Source organism: Talaromyces amestolkiae, assembly GCF_001896365.1.
Source record: "Talaromyces amestolkiae strain CIB chromosome Unknown scaffold14.1, whole genome shotgun sequence".
In the NCBI taxonomy this organism is placed as follows: Eukaryota; Fungi; Ascomycota; class Eurotiomycetes; order Eurotiales; family Trichocomaceae; genus Talaromyces; species Talaromyces amestolkiae.
Window position 1 is genome coordinate 226,255 of NW_024468050.1, and position 25,064 is coordinate 251,318.

Below are 25,064 nucleotides of genomic sequence, written 5' to 3' on the forward strand. Positions count from 1 at the left end.
TGGCAGACAAGTCGCGCACCACGTAAGCAACAGTATGTATGTATGAGTGTACTTAGTTAGATGTAAGGAGTCTCACGTGCTCGAAGCACAGAGTCTCATCGTTCGCATAGCAAGATCGAGAAGACTGACTAAACATGACGCGATCCACCTACGTACCACTCACTATGTTAGTACATAGTAAAGTCAAAGCGAAGAAGAAAATTTTTCCCAGCAGGTGACGTGATTTCGATCAGTGGTCGATCTAGTAACGGATACTCGTACTAGCCGTAATTTTGTGGCTGTTTTTTCTCTTTCCTGCTTCCTGATATGGCTAGAGCGCAAATCATTTTGCCTGATGTGGTTAGGGCGAATGTATTGACCCCGTACGGAGAATGTATTGCTTTTTTTTTTCCTTTTCTTTTCTTTTTCCCTTCTTCTCCTGCTTCGATCTCGCTGTACCCCGCATCATGTGCCGTTTAGCCTGGCGCCATGCTGGGCCATCTTGCGGTGAACAGACCTCTCTCAACTTCATCATTCATTTGAATCCAAATGAATATTCGTAATGAAGTGAATTGAAAAAGAAAGAAAAAAGTTGATATTGATCTAAAATAAACAAACATCCCAAACGGTCTAGAATCGACCCTAAAAGACACCGTGCTGCAAACACTGGACAATGGACCTTGCTATTACATAATAGAATGTAAGCCCACGAGCTAACTAACCACTTCGTACTAGTGAGTACTGGGTGGTAAAAGATGTCAAAATAAGCACAGACGGGCCCTCAAGGTTTCAGCTGGAAAGGGCAGGGCGATGCGGCAGGCTTACTACAGGCTGGCACTAAATCACGCGGGTATCGGCACCCAAACTTTGCACGCCATCGCCCTTGTGTGTTCGGCGTAGCCCTAAATCTAGGGCTGCCTACTCCGTACGTAGTAGTACATACAAAGTGCTAGTGCTCCGTAAGTACTAGACTCATCGACGGGCCGAATGGCAAATGGCAAACCATGTAGGGGCACATGTGATGGTTGGGGCGTTGCTCTCCTCGGAAATGCTTCAAATTTCCGGCTTTTTAACGAACTACGTACTGCGTAGTATGTACTCTATATTCAATTGAGCCATCACTTTGTATACTACACAGAATTTATATCGGAGACCGCCGCCGTGACAGCTACAGGTGGATCTGGTAGGATTCTCTTAGTCATCAGGTACCGGCGGTCTACCGAGTACGTAAATAGAGCTCCATCCGTGGTCGTACGGGAGCAGAAGTTGTCGCCGAGCCATCGGGCTAGACCTTACTATTCGAGAAGGCGGACGGATTACTCCATATTCTCCTTTCCGATCCATTGTACGCTTTTGGGCAGGGTACCGCCGAGAGTTGCATGACTGTACGGAGTATGGGGTTCTGCGATTTTGCTATTTCCCCTGGCAGACCTTGTAATTTTGGTAGGGGTCCGCCCATGTTCTTTCCGCAAAATGCTATGAGATCGATACAAAGAATTATCAAAAGGAGGAAAGTCTAGACTATGTACATGCTTTTGATCTAGTCAAGTATTCCGAATCGTCTACACATATACCGGAATTGATGCCCTGAGTTTACTCTAGGGCTTGCTCAGCCGACGGTTGGCCGCTGAAACCCTATTTTCCACGTGCTTTTTCTCCGAAAGATCCTTGGAGAGCATTCACGTTCTGACATTGCGATCTTCGAAGAACGCTCCGTCCATGTGTCGCGCCTTCGCTGTTTTCGGTCGATGATGGCACCTGTAGATCGTACTACGATTAGCATTAAGATTAAGAAAAAGACGTCGATCTCAGTAAGGATATGCATGGGGTACTTACCAATTAATCCCGATGATGGTGGTGGTGGTGGCGGCGGCGATTTCTTGTCGTTCTTGCTACTGTTGCTGTTGTATCAATGATGATATAGTTGCAGCGGTGTGGTCGTCGGCTACGATGATGTCGATGTCGAGCATTATATATAACAGACCATGCAAATGACCGCTCCCATAGCGAGTGTCACAACAACGGGCTGTCAATTTCCGAAACCTCTCATGGCGCATCACAACAATCATGCGTGGGAATGAGTAAGTTGTATCTGAAAGACATTGTTCACCCATTTTCAAAGGCCCCACCAAAGAATCTCCTAACGTGATTTCCCAGATCCATGGCGTTCATGCAACCAAAGGCCTCGCTACTATAGCCCTTTGAGTAGATTATCCAAACCTCTGGGTCAAACAACAGAAACAATATTCTAATCTTGGGGGTTTGGAAGAGTTGTGGATCATGAGTTTCGCGATTGTCGGCATGACGAACATCTAATTGTGCGAGGGCTCGAGGAATTCTTTCAGGAATGTATTTGGATCAGAGCTCCTGAAGACTACCAGCGCAGAAAGGGAGCAGTTGACCGTAGCTCCGTTGTTGGGGCGCTGATTGCAGCGATCTTGTGCGGCGAAGTAGATCATAACAGAGATTTTCGAGGTTTGCGGTATCGAGGCACACCTTGGTGGAAGAAAACGGCAAAAAGTTCATTTGGGCATCCGGAATAGCGGAATCAATTGCATCAAGACCCTCATGGAGCGCTTCAGAGTAGAGTGCCCGTATAAGTTCTCCTACTTTGAAAGTTGACGGCGGTAATTCTTCAGGCAGTGATTTCATAAGTCTGTCGTGGGCAAGGTAAGTATCAAACGAGAATGAAGTTCGCAGTCTGGGTGAACTTACTATTAACATTGCTACTATACATGCTCTTGCTGCTCCTACAGTTGTCGTTGCTGCTGCTATCGTGGTGGTGGTGATTGTGATCGGACGTCCGTTCCTTCGGTCCGATTTTTGCGATTAAATTGTGAGGAGCATTTCGGTTGTAGACAGAAGCCATTTCAGATCTATCTTCCGTGCTCTCATCGATATGCAGTAATATTTTGATACAGTGGTGGTGGTCATCGCCGTTATTGTCGTTGTTGTCGTCATCGTAGCAGTACTAGTACCGGTCTTGTCGTTGACGAAGATGATATTGGTCCTTCGATAGTAATCACAAAGCCCTACAGTATCCAAGATGTTAGCAAGCACCGCTCAATAATATAGATTTTCTTTGTAAAAGGACTCACGACTGTAATTGCTGCTCCTGCTGTTGCTGTTGCTGCTGCTTGAAGACCAGCAGCTGAACACAACGACTGTCACCACTGTTAGTCTTGTTTTTATTGGTGTTGCTGTTACTGTTGTTGCTACTATTGTAGTAGCGTCGTCGTTGACGAAAATGTACTCTTTCCGAATAAAGTAGTCATGGCCTTTTATATAGCGTAAGAACGAACATCTGATTGATCGTTGGAGAAAGAAGGAGAAAAGGAAAAGGGGAATGGTTGGAGACTGGCGATATTTATAGATGCACCTCTTTGATTGCCCCATTCTTTCCTTTTTTGGACCGGGCGTTTGCTTTAGGTCACATGAGCAGAACAAACAATCTGTTTGGGTACTACCTAGAAGAATTCTTTTTTAAAATTCTTGTCCTGTGAATGTCTTGCCTATATACTTAGAAGTTATGGGTAGACTAGGACAGGACGAAGCTAAGTGCCATGGGGCTGGAATAGTATCAACAATTTCTATTCTAAGACTGTCTTCAGTACAGAACAAACTGCTTTTTTGATACGAGACTTTAATTTAGGGATATTGCTTAACTCAACCAGGCAACAATGTGCTTAGAAAGCTATCACAGTTTTCGACGTTTCATTTGTGTTTTATCAATGAATAGTCTTCCTCTTTGAAAATAGAATTTTTTCATTTTCGTTAATGTAGATACAACCAAGAACTCGACGAATGCTCGGACTACGGGGATACGATAAGGTGTCCGGGATGTACCTATCTCTAAAGGACACCTGACTTACCTATATTGTATTACGAACAACGTACCCTTAGCCTGATCTTGTAAATTCGAACAGATCGGTAGTGGATGGTTGGAAAAACTTTAAACGATGGGTATCCTAATATTCATAATATAGCCATTAGCATTATTCTATATACAAGGTTGTTTTTTTTTTGATACTTCTAGACATCTTGAGCAGCGGCATCAGCAGCCTCGTCTTCTTTTCGCAACTGCTCCTCCAAAGCTTTGCGTTCTTTTTCCCGTTGCGCGGTCTTTAGTCTCATGAGCGTGATTTCTTGCAGACTCGGTGTTGTCAACGCGGGATTCTCGGTGGCCGTGCTATCTGAAGGCGTTGCTTGAGCAGGTCGCGCCGAGAAAGAAGCAAATGAAGGTTTTCCACCGGCTGTCTTCGTTGCTGGGCCTTTCTTTAAGCTGGCAAAGTCGAATGCCGGCTTCTTGATGTTGTCATCCCTGGTCGGAGGTATAGAAGGGGCGGATGTAGAGGATGTTGTAAACTTCGGCAATGCTATCGGTGTCTCGCTACCCGGTACTGGCGAATGACTATCCGGTCTCGATTTCAGGTCAGGTCCGGTTCCTGATGCCCATACCACGGAATCGAGAATAGCCCAATCACCTTGTGCTCCTGATCTTATCCTCTTCGCACTGTCAAGAACGGCCGAGTGGGCACTGACTATCGATGGGAAAACAACCACTCCGGTGGCAATTGTCTTCTTCTCCTTCTTCTCCCCGATGCGTTTTCGTTTATCCTTGAGCAAGAATGTATTTTCTACTTTCCCAAACGCCGAAAAGAGCTCTTTTAATCTGTCCTTGTCGAACTTCTCACCAGGCCCTTCACGGACCCAGTGGACTTTGACAGCCCTCTCGAGTTCCGGAACATTCGTGCCACCTTCCTTAGACCTATCAACTCGCGCAAAACTTCTATCTCGTTCTTCACGTTCTTGCTCTGCCATCATGCGCTCCTGCTTTTCCTCCTCTTCAGCCTCCTTCATCAATTTTTCCTCTGCCTCGCGACGTCTCCGCTGCGAGTTTTCCGCAATACGTTGAATCTCCCGCTCCAGTCTTTCTTCCGCCTCATTATCTGCAGCACTAGACATCATCCACGTCCTCTTCAYCCCCCGCTGTGCCGCTGCAGCGCCCGCATCACCCGCCCGTTCCCTAGCCTCCAGATCTTCCTTCATCTTCCTCTTCGCCGCATCCATCATCTCCACCTCCCGCTTCTTCCGCTCCCTTGCCTCACGCGCATTGTCGTAGAGCTGTCGCACAGACGCATCGGAGAGAACATCGTATGCGATTTGGAGTAAATGGAACTTGTCGATGTCTGCAGGTTTTGGGTTTGCAATTTTATCGGGATGGTATTTTAATGCCGCTCGTCGGTAGGCACGTCGGATCTCATTGTCTGCTGCTGCGGGGGATACGTCTAAAAGCGCGTAAAAGTCTTGTGATGATGCCGCGTGGGCTTTGAGGTCGTCTGTTGGCGCCATATTGTAACTCTGGCTGGTGAAACAGAAGAGAATTCGGGGTGGCTGTTTTTCATGAAGCTGTACACCTAATCAAAATCAAAGAGAGGCATTCACAACGATTCTCTGAATGATATCCAAAGCTCGCGCGCTTCAAGAATACCTCTAGAATGCGCATCAAAAGTCAGTCATATCTCGACAGCCACAGCCACAGCCACATGAATGAGTTTAGTATTATGTCACGTGATATCATATCAGATTAGTCATCATACGGCTGACTACATCCGTAATCGGAATGTTTATCTTGCCTCGAGTCATATCTAGAACTTCAGGATATCCCCAAAATCGTTTGATCAATCAAAAGCTTTGTAAAACATCTCGCATATCAGCTACCGAGTATATCGCAATAGAGGACGTACGGCCATCTCCGATATGAAGCTTTGAGAGTCGGCCCATAAATCATCCAAGACCCTTGCTTTGATAGTTGGATCAAAGAAAAAAGACACAGCCAGTATATTCGATTATTGAAGGATGAAAGGGTTTAGATGTGTCTCAGCTATTACAGTGAACTGTCGACATGGAAGCATCAGATCGCCGGTGTTCGAATGCCTCGCTTTAGAATCGAGTAGGCTACCATACGCATGTCCCAGATGCTTCACATGTTGATCATGGTCACGAACCTTTCGCAGTCATTGCCTAACTAGATCTGAACAACACCATCTTTTGACTCATCACACTGCCAACCCTATGAGGGCTTAGAAAGACAGAACCGCTGTCATATGGCCCTGCCACACATCTTTTCACATCACACAAGCCTCGAACAAAGAGAATTCGATAAGCCACGAATCACTTTCCTGAGTAGACCTCCCAGGCAAAGTGAATGTTCGAAGAATAAAGAATACCTTTCTTAACTAGTCGCCGTCTGCGAGCGAATCGGTGAGCAAGCCCTACAGGTAATTCAAATAACACATGATATATACATAAGGTTGGGAAAGTGATATTCTTCCATTTGCTTTCCATTCGAGCGGACATTCTCGGACTCGCCGAGTTTATTGTTTAAATAATATAAAAATGAATACGAAAAATATACGTGAACATCTACCGTTGCTTCACGTTGAACAGGCAAGTTCTTTTCTTCTTCCCTTTGTTGTCGGGGTGTTTCCATAGGTCGACTGGACTATCCAATATGTATAAGAAATCAAATAATCCAGAAATTCAACAAAGCCTAGAAATTGCAGAGTGACACATTCGTTCCACAAATGACCCATGGATAATGCCTGAGTTATTAACCGTTGTTCAAGTCCATTAAGCGATATCAAGTTACTCTTCCTTTTTTTGTCATCCCGACTCTCTCCATCCTTGGGTATGACCAAATTTAAGCGAGCCATGGGTACAACAAAGATTGAACCTTAAGACGCTAGGGTAAAAAGAAAACGTGTGAAAGGTCAAAGGGACATTTCTCCGAGAAGGTTTTCTGTGGTTTGTTTGTACGCATGGCCTATGCCATAGTTACTGGGCGGAGTGATAATACCCTAAGCTTAACCGATTGCCCGGGTTTTTTCTTTCTATTGATTGATCGATAGAACGTGTCACATCCGAACTGCCTTTCGAGGTCGACTCACTTAAAGAACACCTCGAACAATGGATGCGATATGTAGCTGCCAGCGTAAGAAGGTTGTATAAAGATAAGCCAAAGATGCACTTTGAATTTGAAAATCACTCATCTTGCAACCTCGCATCTGGTGGTTACATCGATAACACCACCACGGCCAGTCTTTCGAGTTTGCTGCTATGGAGCTTCCGGTCAAGATGAGAGATTTGTTTACCCCTAGACCTATACAGTTCATCGATGAGGGGTATTCAGAAATGTACGTAATTGCACTTCTCGTTTTGAAAAGCCTCCGCACATGTTGCCTAATGACTGATATCTATCCAGAGACAATGAGTCTACAATGTCACTTGATCTGAACACTGTCGACTGTCAAGTCCAAGACGGAAAAATATATGACGATGAAGACGAAGACGATGGTAAGGGCTTTTTTTCAATTTCCTACATTCAACTTCTCCATAAGACAATGTTAAATTTCCTGTTTTCAGCGTACAGTTGGTCGGATGATGAATTGGATGACTCTTCAGTGGAACTCTACAGTATCACTTCCCCATACAGTCAGGAAGAAGCCGAACGACTGGAATTGATGCATCTGATTTTCACAATGACTGCAGACGGCTTTCTACACCTAGCACCTATCAAATGGCATCCTCAGCGCATATTAGATATAGGTTGTGGAACGGGAACATGGTGCATCGAAATAGCAGATGCATATCCAAGCGCCGAGGTTGTTGGGGTCGAGCTCAGTCCTTCTCAACCGATTCTGGTTCCTCCAAATTTGACTTTTCGAATTGACGAGTTTGACGACGAGTGGACCTATTCCTGCTCCTTTGACTACATTCATGCTCGCCTTCTGGCGGGTAGGGTTCGCGACTGGCCGAGGCTGATGCGGCAATGTTTCGAGTGAGTCTTTTGGGTACCGAGGTGTCGCTCTTTCTGACTGAAATATCAGGAACTGCAATCCTGGTGGATGGATAGAATTCCAGGATATATATCCTTTATTTGAATCCCAACACGGGCCAACTTCCCAAAACACCGTCCTGGTAGGAGAGGTCATGTACCCAGGCCCATTCTTGGCACAATGGATGCATGAAGCTGGGTTCATTAATATACGCGTGGTCAAAAGAAACCAGCCCGTGACCTCTTACGAAGATGTGAAGCTGGTGAGACTCTATCGGAAGTCGGATGAAGAAAATCGTGAAATTGACCACCTTGTGGAGTGGCAAACGGACCTCAGCAGTGAGACACAATGCCATGAACAGCTTTCCACAAGCTTGAAATCATTTGTGAACTCAGCTTGTTGGAATCAAGATCAACAGAATACTTCCCGTGATGACCTCACGGGTGATGTTATCCATTCCTCGCCGGTCTCGATAGATCTGTAAGTATTTGTTAGCAAAATACATCTTGACAAATCTGACCTTTTGATCCAACGACTTCACAGCTATACCATTTACGGCCAGAAACCATGAAACCCATGTCCAACATTCGACGAACTCCAAAAGTGTGTTATTACGAATAATGATTATGCCCACGAAGGATTATGTAACATGTCCCAGTGACGTTGGCGGGCGCCTTCTTTCCTTATTTGCATGCAACACCCAGGTCACCTGACCAATCTTATGTACAACTACATACAAAAGAGCACTTTTGGTTCTTGTTTTTTTTTTGGAGACATTCTTTACATTCATCCATTCATTATTATCTTCAGGCGCTGGACTTTCAATGCTTGCAGCATCAATATAGGACGAAATCTATACAACAGACAGTCATGGCTTCAGTCCCTTTCTCAAAATCTTCAAACGCTGTTGAATCTCAATCTTGCGTAGCTCTAGAAGCAAATCTTCTTCATCCGCCCCATTCAAATCATTGAAGACGGAGGTTGTGATGAAGGCTGACTCCTTTGTTTTGTCATTAGCAACAAATGATGGCTTGCGAGTATTGTGTACTCCATTTGCGGTCTCATGATCCTTTTTCACCCATCCTTTGGACATCTGAACAGCTTTTTCCCAGGTGCTGAACATCTCGGCGCTTTTCTCAGGGGTCACGCTAGGCTCAAAGACTGCACCGCCAGCTCGATTGATGTCTCGCAATTCGGTAAAGTTGCGCCAAAGGCCTAGGGCCAGACCGGCAGCAATGGCGGCTCCAAGAGCAGTAGTTTCCCGCATCTTCGGCCGGTAGACTGGAATTGATGAGAGATCTGCTTGAATCTAGGAACCAGAAAGTTAGCCGAATAACATGGATGCGGTCAGTCCTCTTGATACCTACCTGCATCGCGAGATCCGAATTACTCATGCCTCCGTCGACAGCCAGTTCTGAGAGCGCATGTCCACTATCTTTCTCCATAGCATCCAATATTGCTTTAGTTTGGTAGCAAGTTGCTTCTAATGTTGCTCTCGCTAAATGACCCTTTTGCGTGTATTGTGTGATTCCAACTAGGGTCTTATTAAATCGCTTTCATACAGTCTGTTGTGGGTATACAAGACACTTACAGATTGTCCCCTTAGCATCGTCTATCCAATACGGGGCAAAAAGTCCACTAAAAGCCGTCACAAAGATGCAGCCTCCATTGTCTTCCACAGTTGATGCAAGTTCGTTGACTTCCTTCGACTCTTTGAAAAGACTGAGATTATTCTGTAAGAACCTGATCCCTGAGCCCCCAACGGCAATGCTACCTTCCAAAGCATAGACGGGTTTGCCATCAAATTGGAATGCCACAGTTGCCAGTAAGCCGTGTTTAGATATGACAGGCTTGTCTCCGACATTATACAAGAGAAAGCACCCTGTTCCATATGTGTTCTTTGCCAAACCGGGGTAGAAACCTTTTTGACCCACGAGCGCCGAGGATTGATCACCTAGGCATCCCATGATTGGCACTCCTTGAAGAACACCAGAAGAGATAGTCCCATACGCTTTCCTGTCCGATGAAGGCACAATTCGAGGCAGGTGTATCTTTCCTTTGACCCCGAAAAAGTCCAGAAGGCGATCGTCGTACTCAAGAGTGGCTAGGTTCATGAACATCGTCCTTGATGCATTTGTTGGATCAGAAACAAATACATTCGCTGCTGGTCCGCCGTTCAATTGATATACCAGCCAAGAATCGACAGTACCGAATGCGAGATGCCCTCTTTCATAAGCGGCTTTAATCTTGGGCACGTTCTGGATCATCCATAGCAGTTTTGTTGATGATGGGTACGTCGATAGAGGCAAACCACAGATTTGTTGTAGATCTTCGGCGCCTTTTCTAGATTTCAAATCTCTCACAATAGCTTGTGATCGCGTATCCGTCCACACGACTGCATTGTGTAGAGGCTCTCCAGTCTCGGAATCCCATAAGACCGTTGTTTCTCTCTGATTTGTGATTCCAATTGCGTTGATCAATTGCCGAGCGTATCCGAGTTCTTCAAATTTCTTAACTGCTTCTTCGATGCATGTCTCAACTGATGATACGAGTTCGAGTGGGCTGTGTTCGTGCCATCTGTATTCCATTAGCATCTAGCACTGACCTCAGAACAGTAATAAGTGAAAGATACCCTGGGTTCGGGTATATTTGTTCAAATTCTACTTGATGTGACGCAACAGGCTCACCGTCTCTGTTGAATATTAGGAACCGGGTGCTTGTTGTTCCCTGATCTATGGAGCCAACGAAAGACTCAGCCAGGCCCGGCATTGTGTCAACCCAAGGAGATTGTTCGTGAAATGTAAAAAAGGGTGGCAATTAAGCAGCCAGCAGAGGTGCAGGAGTTTGTTTTCAACAAGACCTCCGCCTTTTGATGTATTTCACATGGAAATCAGAATAGCACGAGCTTGCCAGCATTGCATTGGGGGGGCCTTGTTGCGATTAGGCCCCCCACACGAATAGCTGCTTATGACTGGGGGAGAAATATAATCCCTGGGGATTCCGCCGGCTATTGTGTCTTCGCTAGTGTCAGGGAACTCATGCGGCATGGCACCGACATCGCCGGCTTTGTTGGAGTGAGACGAATCATCGTCTGTGCGCTTTAATCTAAATAACTTTGGTGGATTTGAATGTGTGATGGGGACGGACAGCCGATAAGAGTCAAGAAGCTTCTCCACTCAGTTGAATACGAGCGCGGAGTCTCCGTTGGGGAGTATTTAATTCGAGACGCAAGGCTCTTCGAAGGTGCTTCGGACGAAGTCTTGGTCACACAACGTTGCACAAATACGTCTCGATTATCGTGCCAAAGACGCTCACCTCAGCATCAGACACCGATTGATCAGTGCAACCGTGATAAGGAGACTCGCCGCCTGTGCGATGTTACCTACATTAAACTTGCATTCAATGTGACAATGTTATGTTTCCATCCAATTTCAAAAAGCACTTGTTGGAGTATGGTACTCCGTGCTGCGCCATCATGAAAACGCGGGGTTAGATGTTTGATACGATCAACACGAGCAAAATGTACCAATTCATGTGCGCGAGTGGATTCCTCTCCACTCTTACAAGGAACGACGGACTCTAGACTCCATCGCCGTGACATTTCCATACGACGGATGGGATAAAACTGGGTCCGGGGAAGGACGATCGCAACAATGACATGCTGATAATCTGGGGTACACGACACCGCAAAAATCGCGATATTCGTCGGATGAGTGTGAAATGATGATTGAGGTCGAACGATATGGATCGCGTCGGTACAGTCCGGTCGCATTTTTAATGGCTTATAGAAGTTATTGCGCTGCACGATCATACGAGGATTATGGATCATCGCCCACCTGATCAACATTTATCTTCCGGGTCATTCAAAACATCGATAGCTGGGCTTCGAAATAAAATCAATGAGCAGTCTCCTCAATGAAATATCCTGCTTTCTCCGATGGAGCAGTGCCTTATTCTGTACTCCATCATTTGTGTGGACTGCCGATAGGTTGCCATCATGCTTTCAGCCACCTGAAGGAGTAGATGTAACAACAGGACAAGTGTCATCGGAATCTCGGTCTCTCAACGAGGTACTCGGCCTATATAACTGTCTCTGTACGACATCTGCTGGCCTCAATCGAAAGCATTTGTCACACTACAATCTTCCTCAATTTGACGTCGAGCCGAATTATGAATATTGTAACCGGGTTTGAGTCGGAGGTCTCATTGCAACGGTATTAATAAGCTGCTCGTAGCACAGAATGCGTGGATTCGAGTTCTGTGTGGCTCATTGGCAGGACCATCAGTGAAGATGAATGGTCATTAAGCCGAAATCCTTTCGGCGAGCACTCTGTCTGCAAAGAGCAGGGAAGCCAAACGAGAACGCTATATTTGAGCATTAAAAAGCCATCAACTTGATTATTCATACATATCTTCATGTCAAGACATTTCAAAGACTGCATTATGGTGACTGAAGAGAGCTTAAGTGAACCCATGAGCAGCCCTAGTAGGAGAAAAAGAAACATTATCCCGTTCTCAGTTGTAGAGTCATACGAGCAAAAGAAAACGCGTTGGAGCCGCATTCGATATGCTCTCAGGGAATCATTTTCAGAGTTCTTCGGGACTATGATCCTGATCTTGTTCGGTGATGGCGTTGTTGCTCAAGTGACTCTCAGTCGGGATCAAAGAGGTGACTATCAATCCATATCGTGGGGCTGGGGGTGAGATCTTTCTTATATCAGCGTACCCCTTTACCTCAACAATTATCTGACTTTAATGTCCAGAATCGCCGTCATGCTAGGCGTCTACACCAGCGGCATATCCGGCGCCCATATCAATCCCGCCGTAACATTCGCAAACTGTCTATACCGAAAATTCCCCTGGCGCAAATTCCCAATTTACATGCTATCCCAAATCCTCGGCGCCATGACCGGAGCCGCAATTGTGTACGCGAATTATAAATCGGCTATTGATGTCTACGAAGGGGGTCCGTCTCTTCGCACCGTCCCAGGCTATTCATCGAATGCCACGGCGGGCATATTTTGCACGTACCCTGCTCCATTCATGACGAAGACCGGGCAGTTCTTTTCTGAGTTTATTGCTAGTTCGATATTGATGTTCACCATCTTTGCGGTTAAGGATGATAATAACCTCGGCGCGGGTCCGTTGACGCCGCTGGTTCTTTTCTTCGTGATATTTGGGACTGGCGCCTGTTTTGGATGGGAAACGGGGTATGCGATCAATCTTGCGCGTGACTTTGGTCCGAGACTTGTTAGTTATATGATCGGTTATGGTCATAATGTTTGGGCTGCTGGGAACTACTATTTTTGGGTAAGCTCCCCCCATCCGAACATTGCAGGACAGCAGGATGTTCTGATGAAATCTGCAGGTACCAATGGTTGCCCCCTTCTGCGGTACTGCTTTTGGTGGTTGGCTGTATGATATGTTTCTGTATGTCGGTGAAAGTCCAGTGAATACTCCTTGGCTGGGTTTGAAAACACCCAAATACCATCTTTATAGAGGTACGCATGAAGGTGAAGTATGAAACATAAAAACGCTTCTGAGAATGCTCATAAGAAACGTCTATTTTCGTTGTTACTATACACAGATCGGAACCATTTGAAAATACATATCCATGAATAAGAAGCCCATCCCAATGTGCAAAAAAAGCAAAAACGCCGAATCCACCCCTCCTCATATTGAGCAAGGTGGATTTATGTGGTAATCTATTTGAGAGTAAGTGTTGTGTGTGTGCCGCATATCGATCATAATGCATAAATGACGCGTAAAATCAGCCGTGAAAAAATCATGTGAAACGCCGGAAATGATGATGTGGTCTATACGTTGTCGAGTATGGTTTTGAGACTGATGTGGGAAATGTACAGGATAGGTTGGTGGATCTATCGATAAGAATGGTTGCACCGCTGGAAAGGTTGAAAGATCCGAAGACGGGTAGGGTGATTTGGGGTCTTCTATAGGAGGTTCGAGATGTAGCCGGTATGTTTGAGATGTCGTAGTGGTCGTGGGAATTGGCGAATGAGATGAGATGTAATGAGAATGTCACCACGATGTAGATGGTGATAAGGTGTGATGCCGTGGCTTGACATGCTGTTGCTAAGAGCATCCTAACGCCACAAAGGAAACAGGAATCCAAAGGCAAGGGATGCGGAGATGAAGTACACCGGGAAATACTCTGAAAAAATTGTTAGTCGCCTCGGGCTAGAAATCAAGTAGCTTGTGAAAAAACTTACTCTGATACACCGTCAATGGTGCCAACTTATCTCCCCCTGAAGTAGTATGCCCCGACGAAGGATTACTATTCGTAAGCGATGCCGTGGCCGTCGCAACCCAGGGCCAAATGTCTGGTGTACTCCACGACGATGTCTCTCTATGCGTGCCAGACCACGGAAGCGGAGCCTCGCCTCCGGATGAAGTGATCGTCGCCGCTGAAGCATCCGTTGCAACCGACGCGGTTGCGGCCATGTTGCCATCAACACTACCTCCCACAGCCGAGATCGAGTCGGACGTCCCACTTTCACTGGTATAAACATATTCACTTCCAGTCGAATAATCAATCACCGACACCGATTTGCAGTACATGGTAAAAGGACCTTTGCTGTAATCCGTGGTTCCGCCGGCCCAGCTGATTGTGCCTGATGGATTGCTGGGGTCGCCGCCAGCCCAAATACCGATTTTGATCATCATGGGTGTCTGAGGGTATTGACCCGAATCAGCGTCTGCGGGAGCCATGCTGCGAACAGTGGTGCCGTCGATCTGCCACACAATCATGTTGGCCGTCCAGTCGACTGTGTATTTGTGAAAACTGTTTTGATTATTCGACATTGCGATCGTTTGCTCACGGTTGTATTCGGATGTGTCGCCATGACCAAAGTAATTTGTTTGTACGCTCGTATCCTCGCCGCCAAGGAATTCGAGATCAATTTCGTCTAGAGTGTCCGATTGCATTACTATGCTGCTGACGATGCCGGTGCCGGGGGCTGACTGCATGACGACTTCGAGATGTCCCCACATGATATAGAAGTCGGAGGTGATTAAGGGCGCATCGCCCTCGCTGGCGACTGTGAAGCCTGCACCGGTGCTGCTGCTGTATGTGACTGTGCCGGATGTCGTCCAATTTTTCTGGGCTCCTTTGGTGAAATCGAAGCTTGCGGAGCCGCCGAGAGCTGGGTCAGCTGGACAGCCTGGGAAGGGATTAGCAACTATATAGTCTGTTAAGTTGGCACGAGACATACCAGTTTGTTCTCGGGGATCGCAACTAGTATAGGTCTGTGCAGCGACTTTTGTCGACAATATCCATGCAGCAGTTGCTGCCGATAACCTGGAAAATCTCATAATCTATGTGCAAAGAGGCCGCTCGGAGGAATAGAAGACAGCAGAAGCTCTCTGGCTAGGTAGTCTGAGCAAAGACAATGATCTCACGATATCACTGACTCGAACAAGAAACAACAATGCAAGGTGCTGTCACACAATCCACATTCATCAAATTTGTAAGCAAAGAATGAGAAGAAAAAGATTCCCTGCTGGCTCTGAAGAGAAATCATTTTAATAGCGCCTGGACTGGCAGAACGAGTGTTTACCAGCCTCTTCTGTTTCACGTCATACATCTGAGCCTAATTGAGCATTGGCCAATAGGGGAGCTCTGCTGCCCAGCCACGTAGGGCGCTAAGCCTTAAATGGACAACCAAGAAGAACAGTTCATTGGCCAGCTTCGATGTCTCTCTTTACATGCAGTGATTCACTGTATGGGGTGGAGAAGGTTCTCAGTTGTATACTGCATTCATACGCTCCTTTTTTCTGTTATTTCAAGGAATAGTTACGGGGTAGATAATACACCAAAGGAAATGATGTCTGCTGCCATGTCAACGGACAGCATCTGCTGACGCGTTACGTAGATCTTCAGGACACGCCGATGGCTAGCTCGTTGTGGAGTATTATTTTCAAGGTCCTTGTATTTTTATAGAGATCTTACTTCGTAGAGACCAATTGTCTCAGCTCATGGCATCAAATTTATCAAATTCATTGATGTCGATCATGTGATTGGCCGAAAATAGAGAGGCGGGAAGAGCGCTTGGACCACGTGGGGATGGCCCACCGTCCAGCCTCTTTCCGGATGGAGTCTCTCTGCCTCCTCTCTACTCTCTGCTCCGTTTATACGTACACTCTAGATTCATCGTTTATCATATAAATGTCTCTCTATCATCAAATATATTTGTCTCACTAAGGAGTGTTACACGCGGCCGTATCCACAGCTATGCACATCTCGCGTATGTATGATGAAACAATGGACGACAGATTGGACAATTATGAAGATCGATATCATGGCCTTCTACCCTTCTAGGCTCCTGGCAAAGGTAGTTAGGGTTAACAAATAGTTTAAATTGCTCCGAGGATTTAATTGTCTAGGATCTGGATCATTGATTCTCTTGGTGGCGGCCAGTCCACTTCTGGTGAAAAGTGAGTTTGTGTCGAGACTCTAAAAACCGGGGACGACCACAAAATGCCTTCTATAAATTCATCTGTGTCTAAGAATGTCAGAATGGGGAGTTTGATTGCACAGATGGCGTCTTAGACTATTGGACATCTTACGATAGTTGCCTTTACTACGTATACAGCCCGAAATGACTATCGCCTCTCACAGTTCGGTCCAGATTCAAACAAGATCAGCGCACATTTTCGACTCAGTTTTCATCCCGAGGCTGCTAGTAGTAACATACTATGTAAGTCCAGCTAAAACATGGGACCACCGCAGCACTTTCAACCCGAGCTGCATCTACTGCACCTACTGCATTCAGCCTCAATATTGGCAGTGATTCATGCAGGGAAGCCTATTCTGGGCCTCGTAGTGTTTCATCTTCAGCTTCGTATATACGCCGGGCTGGACTCGGATTCACACCATCCCACATGCCTTTCCTAAAGGGGGCTGGAATCGCGATAGTTGCAGTTGATTTCAAGTCTAGCACGATCGAAAATTGACAGTTCGAAAGACATGCTCGAGTAGTGTTAGTGATTCCCTAGTTGGTAAGTGGGGAGGCTCTCCATTTTCACAGTTGTAGCAGTAACGCCTTTTGCATATTACTGTGCGGAGTACCCCGGTACAAAGATGGCAAGTTTTAATGAGTCACTGATACAGAGCTTCTATAGATATGCTTGCAAAATAAAGTGAGCTAGTCACATGATGCTATTTTACAATATCTGTGGTATCGCTGTAGAAGGGATCATACCATGGAATTGAGTGCATGTCTTTGAGATAAAGCGGGTGGCCCAAAGACTCGTCAAATAATCCGAACACTAATGAAGCTATGCTAGACGGTCAATCTGATTACCAGAAAGAGGAATTATATGTCTTAAGTCATCTAGCCTGAGACGTGGTCCGCATGTTGGATGAAGCTGAAGTACGGAGTGAAAGAGCATCAAAATCGGCGACGGAATTCCCACTCCGTAGACTCATTCGGCGCTAGCCCGTTCTGGGCGGCTCATCGACCCCAGGCTCTGGCGCCAAGACCGCCAGCCCAGGTTGTCCCAAAAAGACTCGCCCGTTCGCTCCCGCCAAAACTAAACTCTCAACTTGACTCGGTCTACCTACCACCATCAACCCCCGGGCATCTCTCCCATGAGCCAGCTCTGCAATCGAGTATTCTAACTTGTTTCCGTTATATATTACCGGCTATTTACGACGACTTCGGAGCATGGTCGCAGGAAACACTTCCTCTAATTAGCATGCTCGATAGCTGGAACTCGATCCTCGTCAAACAGCCATGTAGCGATGCCGTCGCATTGTTGCGCTAAACGTCAAGATACTAAATCCACCCCGAACTTTTGACGACGCACCGCCTACGCATTTTATCTTCTTCGACATATTGACACATCGGAATATCTTTCACGCAATTCGCTCAATATCCATTGACTTTTGAGAACTTTCTTCTAGCTCAACTGCAGACGTCATCGCATTGAGTGAGCTCTTCCGCGCTCTCTATCGTCGGTCTCCTATCGCCCGTCTACCCCAAAAACTCACTTCAAGCTATCCGTACGCCGTCAAATGCACTAGACTCGAAGTTTGAGGCCTTTACTGTGTAGCTCTGCTGCAGTTGGTGGTGAAAAGTCACCAACAACCCCGCCTCATGGCCAGGCGAAACGGGGACCTCATGTCCCTGAACGAACGACATGGTTCCGAAAGCTCCACTAGCAGCTATCATTCACAATCGACAGTAAGGGATGACACCGTTGAGAACGGATTGCGAAATGGAAATCGTAGCGGTCGTCAGACACCGCAGTCTGGTGTGAATAGGTATGCCCAACCTGAGTCGAAACATCTTGGCAATTTTTGCATGGACTTTGAAAACACTACATTTGATTAAATTCAACATATTCTTGTGTCGGTTCTGTTTATTCGGGCTGATTCTTCACTGCCACATTGGAAATCAGTTGAGATGTCTAATTTTTTGAAAACAGAGTACCGTCTGGCCGATCAGCCAATTTGCCGTCACCTCCTGAGCTTTATACATCGATGTTCTCTCACTCTCCGTCAATCTCCCCGACCGACTTACGCAAACCTAGCATACAAAATCACCGCAAAGCTCTGGCGATCTTAGGTGCTGATGATTACTTCACGCTAAACTCAGGGACACCGCCACCACCTCCTCCTGCATCTGGATCCTATCAGCTCTCCCTCAATCCAATTGTTCACGAACCCTTTCGCGCATCATGGGTCTCGCCGGCATCTCCAGCGTCACCAGACCAAAATGAGTCGACTAGCCGGAACTCCGGCACTTTTCTTCAAGATGCATCGGAGCATGAAGTTTCGCCTATAACCCCCGTCTTCCGTCACGGCAGCGAAAACACGTCAGGCTCCGATGTTCAGGACTTTGGCTACAAAGAGTTTCGACGAGAGTCTGCCGCAAGCACGACCAGTAGTAATTCCAAATCAAGCCAAAATGGACATATACGCAGACGGCTTCATGGGTTCTTCGGTGGCGGCGCTGGAGATGAAAGTGGCCCTGCGGAAAGTAGTGGTCGCGAGGATTGCGATGCTATTAGCCAAAACCGCGAAACACCCGTATCGCGTCATCGAAACGACTCGACAGCGTCCAAAAATTTCCCAGAGACCTCTAAAACTCGTACCCTTTCACCGAGACCCTCTCGACCACGAACCCCGCTACCTTCAAGTGAAGTCACACCATGGATGTACCAGCAATACAACGATATCCCCCACTATGGCGAGGCCCCTATACGAAAGGAGCCCACCGGCCCAGATGTTCAACGTTTCACCAACGGCAAAGCAGCGTCAATTCATTCCGAACACAAAGCCTCGCATAAGCTCCCATTTACAGGACGGCGGCATTCTAGAAGCAAGGAGGGAAAGCCTACATCTTCTGCATCTTTCGAGTCCGCCCTTCGATCGACTGCGGCCAACGCTCAAGATGACGATGCAAGTTCTCATCTTCGAGATGCTGGAGGCTTGTTGGTAAATACCGCCATGAGTTCATCGAGCACTTTGGCCGGTCGACCTACAAGTCCTACGCCTAGTGCTCAAAGTTCTATAATCCAGCGAGACACTGGTTCTGGCCATGGCTCGCCAGGTCCCGTCCGCGGCTTTATGCATAAAATACTCCGAAGCAAGCCTTCAACTTTGAAGAGCCTTCCTGGTTCTGAGAAGAGCCTGCATGACGCAATGAGAACTGTCGCAAAGGTGTCTAGACGCGACGCCTCGCCCCTTCGCCATCGCCAGGGCAGCCTTGATGATGGTATTATGGGGAGACATGGTGAAAGTCTTGAGTACGACCGCAGAAGAGATGGCCGACATCCTCCCAAAAATAAGAAAGGACGAAAATACACCTCAAACAAGTCACCACCGTATCGAGAGGAGAAAATTTATAAACTTGATACTAATCTCAGTGATATGGAAGGCATTGTCAGTGAACCAAGGCCGCACTCCCCTAACAACCAGACCATCATCTTTGATGGCAATTTGCCAGAAGATAAATTACTGCAAGAACACCAGGTCGGAGACTGGAACGCCCCTGATAGTTGGCAGGTTAAGAAGCAAGGCGACGATCTTGTTCGCGGTCTTCCGGAGATAGATAATGAGCTTGAAGCTGCTGCTATTAATGACAGTTCCAGCTACTTTATTCGTGTCTTTCGTATTGACTCGACTTTTGCAACACTCTCGGCTCCTCTGAACGCTACAGTCGCCGATATTCTCGAGTTGCTTGGGAAAAAGTCTTTCTTGCAAGATGATTTGAAAAATTATGAAATCGTCATGCGCAAGAACGATTTGACTAGACAACTTGAACATGGAGAGCGTCCAATTTTACTACAAAAGAAGTTTCTCGAGCAAGTAGGCTATTTACCGAAGGATAGAATTGAGGACGTTGGTCGTGAGGATCACAGTTACATTTGCCGATTCATATTTTTACCAACCAAGCTTAATGGCTATGTCAGCTTGGATGCTGATCCTGGATTCAACAAAAGCCAAAAGTTCAGCCATGTTGATCTTCAGGGACGCAGTCTTGCCACGATACCAATCACTCTCTACAAAAGGGCGCCTGAAATCATCTCATTGAACCTGTCCCGGAACCTTGACATGGATGTGCCATCCGATTTTATAACGAGCTGTATCAACTTGCGTGAGATCAAGTTCATGAGCAATGAGGCCTGGCGACTACCTTCTAGTTTCCGCTTGGCCACTCGACTAACTTATCTCGATGCCTCCAATAACAGACTTGACGGGCTAGAATATACCGATCTTTCTGAGCTTCATGGTCTTGTCAGTATCAAGTTGGCAAATAACAGATTGTCGTCTTTGCCTAGCTATTTCAGGGATTATTCCTCGTTGCGAAGTTTGACGCTCTCCTCAAATAACTTCCAAGTTTTCCCAGAATTCCTCTGCAATCTTCCAAACTTGGTCGATCTTGATATCAGTTTCAACAGCATTCGCGAACTACCACACATAGGTCGACTGAAACAGCTGGAGCGTTTGTGGGTGACGAATAATAGGCTATCCGGGCCTCTTGATAAGTCATTTCAAGGATTGAAGAGCATCAAAGAAATTGACGCTCGATTCAATGCCATTGAAAATGTTGACAGTATTATGCGACTACCTCGCTTGGAGCAGTTACTCTTGGGACACAATGCCGTGACGAAATTCAAGGGAAATTTCCCCAAGCTGCGTACATTGGTGCTTGATCATTGTCCAATAACTCAGTTCGAGCTGGATGCTCCCATACAAACTCTTACTTCTTTGAACATCGCTTCGGCAAAGTTGGTACAATTGAAAGATTCTACTTTTGAGAATCTTCCCAACCTCACTAAATTGATTTTGGACAAAAATTTCTTTTCATCGCTTTCGCCTTCCATTGGCAAACTGCGCCGTCTCGAACATTTTAGCATGATCAAGAATCCTCTGAAGTCATTACCACCAACTATTGGTTGTCTGACGGATCTCAAACTCTTGAACTTGAGAGAATGTAGCTTGGAACGTTTGCCGTCCGAGATATGGTTCTGCTTAAAGCTTGAGCATTTGAACGTTTCCTCAAACATCCTTGACGGCTTTCCAAAACACACCGGTCAACCTCCCTTACCACCTGGGGAATATGTCTCGCCGTCGCCAGCGACAACACCTGGCTTGTCTAATACTCCAAGCTACGAGAACATGGCCTCTTCTGACGATGCTCAATCACGGCGCCCAAGCCAGAATTCGAGTGGGTTACTGAGTCTGGCCGGTTCACCCGGTATAGGTCGCAACAATTCCTTGCAATCCACCTATATTCCCAATGGCCGCAAGGCTTCAACGGCATCACGAGCGTACACCGAGGGATCTAATTCCACCAGAAAAGATTCAAATTTCGCACAACGCCTGGCGACAACGTTCTCGGGTTCCCTTCGAAATCTTTATCTCGCAGACAATCGGCTAGAAGATGATGTTTTCAGAGAGCTGGCTTACCTCCCAGAATTACGCGTGCTTAATCTCTCATACAATGTATTGACCGAGGTTCCCCAGGGTTATCTTAAAAGATGGCAAAATTTGACCGATATCTTCCTTTCTGGCAACGAATTGGCCTCATTACCTTCTGATGATTTGGAAGAAACGAGCAATCTTAAGACTATACACCTGAACGGAAATCGATTCCAAGTTTTACCTGCAGAGCTATGCAAAGTCAGCAAACTGGCTATTCTGGACGTTGGTAGCAATTTGCTGAAATACAATGTTTCCAATTGGCCTTACGATTGGAACTGGAATTGGAATCGAAATCTCAAATACCTCAATTTCTCCGGCAACAAAAGGCTCGAGATCAAACCGAACATTGCTTCTTTGGGATCAAATTCAGTAAACGGGACAGATTTGACCGGGTTCAACTCATTAACGCACCTGCGCATCTTGGGTTTGATGGATGTGACTTTGACGATTAAAACGGTCCCCGAGGAGACGGAGGATCGACGTGTCCGTACTTCGGCATCTCTTGCAGGATCGTTGGCGTACGGAATGGCTGACTTCCTCGGAAAAGACGAGCATCTCTCTATTATTGATATGATGGTTCCTCGTTTACGTTCTGACAACATGGATACATTGGTTGGCATGTTTGATGGCCAATCTCAGTCCATTGGTGGTTCCAAGATTGCGAAGTTTCTTCATGAAAACTTCACACACTGCTTTGTTGATGAGCTAAAAAAGCTATCACCTGACACAGACACTCCTCTAGATGCACTGAGACGGGCATTCCTTACACTAAACAGGGATATGGCCGCCGCTGCATACAAGTCCATTGATGACAAAGAAGTCCGTCAATTTGCTCGTGGTTCGACAGCAGCCAAATTGCTCAACAAGGATGATATCCATTCAGGTGGAGTTGCCACTGTACTTTATTTGAAGAACATGGACTTGTACGTTGCAAACGTGGGTGATGCACAAGCAGTTCTAGTCAGATCAGATGGGACTCTGCGACCCCTTACTTTCAATCATGATCCGGCCGAACCTGGCGAACGGAATCGTATACGGGAAGCTGGTGGCTTTGTTTCTCGCAATGGAAAGCTTAACGATGTGCTTCCTGTGTCTCGAGCATTTGGCTACTTCCCGTTGATTCCCTCAGTCGTCGCAGCGCCTCATACTGCCCACTTTACATTGACTGAACAAGATGAGTTGATCATTATGGCATCTCGAGAGGTCTGGGATTATGTCACTTTCGATCTAGTTGTTGACGTGGCTCGCGCTGAACGCAGAGACTTGATGATTGCAAGTCAAAAGATTCGTGATCTTGCAATCGCATTTGGAGCATCCAATAAGCTAATGGTCATGATTGTTGGCGTGAGCGAGCTGAAGAAACGCGAGCGGTATAGGAAGCTTCGAAATGCTAGCCTTTCCGTTGGTCCGTCATCGTTCCCCGAAGAAGTGCTTCCGCCTAAACGTACCAGGAGGGCTCGAGATGCCGTTGGTGATTCTCGGCTTGCCCGGTTCAATTTTGTCGATGCACCTGTGGGAGATCTGGCCATCATTTTCACAGATATTAAAAAGTCTACTTCGCTATGGGAAACTTGCCCAGAGGCTATGAGATCTGCCATTCAAATTCACAACGATATCTTGCGTCGGCAACTGGGTATAACCGGCGGTTACGAAGTCAAAACTGAAGGAGATGCTTTCATGGTGGCATTTTCAACGACTAGTGCTGCTCTTCTTTGGTGTTTCAATTGTCAGACACAATTGTTGGAAGCCGAGTGGCCTAAGGAGATCTTGGAGCAACCGCAGTGCAAAGAACGGTACGACAAAGATGGAAATCTCATCTTCAGAGGTCTTTCGGTCAGAATGGGCACTCACTGGGGTGAGCCAGTGTGTGAGAAAGATCCTGTGACCGGTCGTATGGACTATTTTGGTCCTATGGTCAATCGTGCATCCCGTATCTCAGCTGTTGCCGATGGTGGACAAATTTTTGTCTCTTCTGATTTCATGAGCGAGTTTCAACGCATAAGTGAAGTCTACGCAGAGAGCGAGCGCTCCCTTTCTGTAAGCTCGGAAAGCGACTACGGAGATCCTTTACAGAACATTCGAAGAGAATTGCAACAACTTAATAGTCAAGGATTCGTTGTCAAAGATCAGGGTGAAAAGAAATTGAAAGGCCTCGAGAATCCGGAAGCGGTCTATCTCATCTGCCCGCATTCTCTCGCGGGGAGACTTGCAGTTCAGGAAGGTGTTTCGCCCGATGAAGATCTAGCGCCTGCAACTATCAAGAAAGGCTCCCAGCTCGATATTCGAACAGACCAAATCTGGCAGCTCTGGGAAATTACTCTTCGACTGGAACGACTCTGTAGCTCTCTCGAGACTCCAGGGATTAGTGAAACCACTTCTCCCAACCGTCAATTGATGGATGCAATTCAAAGAGGGGGTGGTGAGCTAGCAGATGGCACAATTCTGAGCATCGTGGAAAATCAGGTCACACGAATTGAAAATTGCATCAATACTCTCGCCATACGTCATATGATGCACCCATTCAAGAAGGGAGATTCGATACATGAGCACGCCATGTCTATGGCAGAAGTTGTTAAGCAGTTACAGAGCCAGCTCGCAGAATTCCATGCTCTGAAAGAGCATCTCAACATAGCTGCGACTGGTGCTCCTGACCCGTTAACTCAGATAGGACGCAACTTCAAGACACCAGGTTCTCAGAGCAGTGGAGCCAATTCCAATTCCTCATCTCACATACGTCTTTTGCTATCACCACCCTCTCCCGATCGCTGATTCTGATGACCTATTATCTCTCCGTCAACCCTGATGTCCTTATGGCTTCTACACCACAAATAACTTTCCGCTAATACCCCAACTTCCTTTTAATCTCATTGGGATGGAGTTCGGATTTTGTGTCTTGGCATGCAATACCTTTTTGATTTTGAATGGGTGGCCGCGTCAGGATTACTCAATATGCTTTTGTTTGAAGAAATATTTATTGTTTTCTTATGTGGAGATAATATCTGTGCACATGTTGATATACATAGATTCGCTTTTGCGACCATGACTATTAACGGCTTGAATATATGGCGATTACTTGAATTTGGCCTGGGTTTCTCCCCTCTCTTGATCTTGAGAGATTTTTGTTTTTGTTCGGCAACCTTTTTTTGATCACCAGCAGGATACTAATTGACAGGGTAGCATACATTGCGTGGGTGGTTATGACTTGTATCTATTACTTATTATATGACCGTCATATAAGAATTCATTGTTCATGAAATGTGAAGTTTTCAACATAATAAACAGTCGAAATAGAT

At 46.3% G+C, this 25,064-nt stretch overlaps 6 protein-coding genes across 6 annotated transcripts; 3 read left to right on the plus strand and 3 right to left on the minus strand.

Annotated features, from left to right (window-relative positions):
* Positions 1-4,011: 4,011 nt before the first annotated feature.
* BHQ10_007049 (uncharacterized protein) lies at positions 4,012-5,331 on the minus strand (the record flags this gene model as incomplete). Its single annotated transcript, XM_040879702.1, has 1 exon — positions 4,012-5,331. One exon carries the CDS (start codon positions 5,329-5,331, stop codon positions 4,012-4,014), a length of 1,320 nt encoding a protein of 439 aa, XP_040735553.1.
* A 1,785-nt stretch (positions 5,332-7,116) lies between these two features.
* On the plus strand, positions 7,117-8,388 carry BHQ10_007050 (uncharacterized protein; the record flags this gene model as incomplete). Its single annotated transcript, XM_040879704.1, has 5 exons — positions 7,117-7,175; positions 7,244-7,335; positions 7,405-7,819; positions 7,869-8,297; positions 8,361-8,388. The coding sequence occupies 5 exons, from the start codon at positions 7,117-7,119 to the stop codon at positions 8,386-8,388; spliced, it is 1,023 nt and encodes a 340-aa protein (XP_040735554.1).
* Positions 8,389-8,685: 297 nt separating this feature from the next.
* BHQ10_007051 (uncharacterized protein) lies at positions 8,686-10,586 on the minus strand (the record flags this gene model as incomplete). The annotated part of the gene is made up of 4 exons (XM_040879705.1): positions 8,686-9,126; positions 9,185-9,351; positions 9,409-10,394; positions 10,450-10,586. The coding sequence occupies 4 exons, from the start codon at positions 10,584-10,586 to the stop codon at positions 8,686-8,688; spliced, it is 1,731 nt and encodes a 576-aa protein (XP_040735555.1).
* Positions 10,587-12,590: 2,004 nt separating this feature from the next.
* BHQ10_007052 (uncharacterized protein) lies at positions 12,591-13,238 on the plus strand (the record flags this gene model as incomplete). Its single annotated transcript, XM_040879706.1, has 1 exon — positions 12,591-13,238. One exon carries the CDS (start codon positions 12,591-12,593, stop codon positions 13,236-13,238), a length of 648 nt encoding a protein of 215 aa, XP_040735556.1.
* Positions 13,239-13,921: 683 nt separating this feature from the next.
* BHQ10_007053 (uncharacterized protein) lies at positions 13,922-15,149 on the minus strand (the record flags this gene model as incomplete). Its single annotated transcript, XM_040879707.1, has 3 exons — positions 13,922-13,989; positions 14,048-14,998; positions 15,050-15,149. The coding sequence occupies 3 exons, from the start codon at positions 15,147-15,149 to the stop codon at positions 13,922-13,924; spliced, it is 1,119 nt and encodes a 372-aa protein (XP_040735557.1).
* Positions 15,150-18,321: 3,172 nt separating this feature from the next.
* BHQ10_007054 (uncharacterized protein) lies at positions 18,322-24,540 on the plus strand (the record flags this gene model as incomplete). The annotated part of the gene is made up of 1 exon (XM_040879708.1): positions 18,322-24,540. The coding sequence occupies one exon, from the start codon at positions 18,322-18,324 to the stop codon at positions 24,538-24,540; it is 6,219 nt and encodes a 2,072-aa protein (XP_040735558.1).
* Positions 24,541-25,064: the final 524 nt, after the last annotated feature.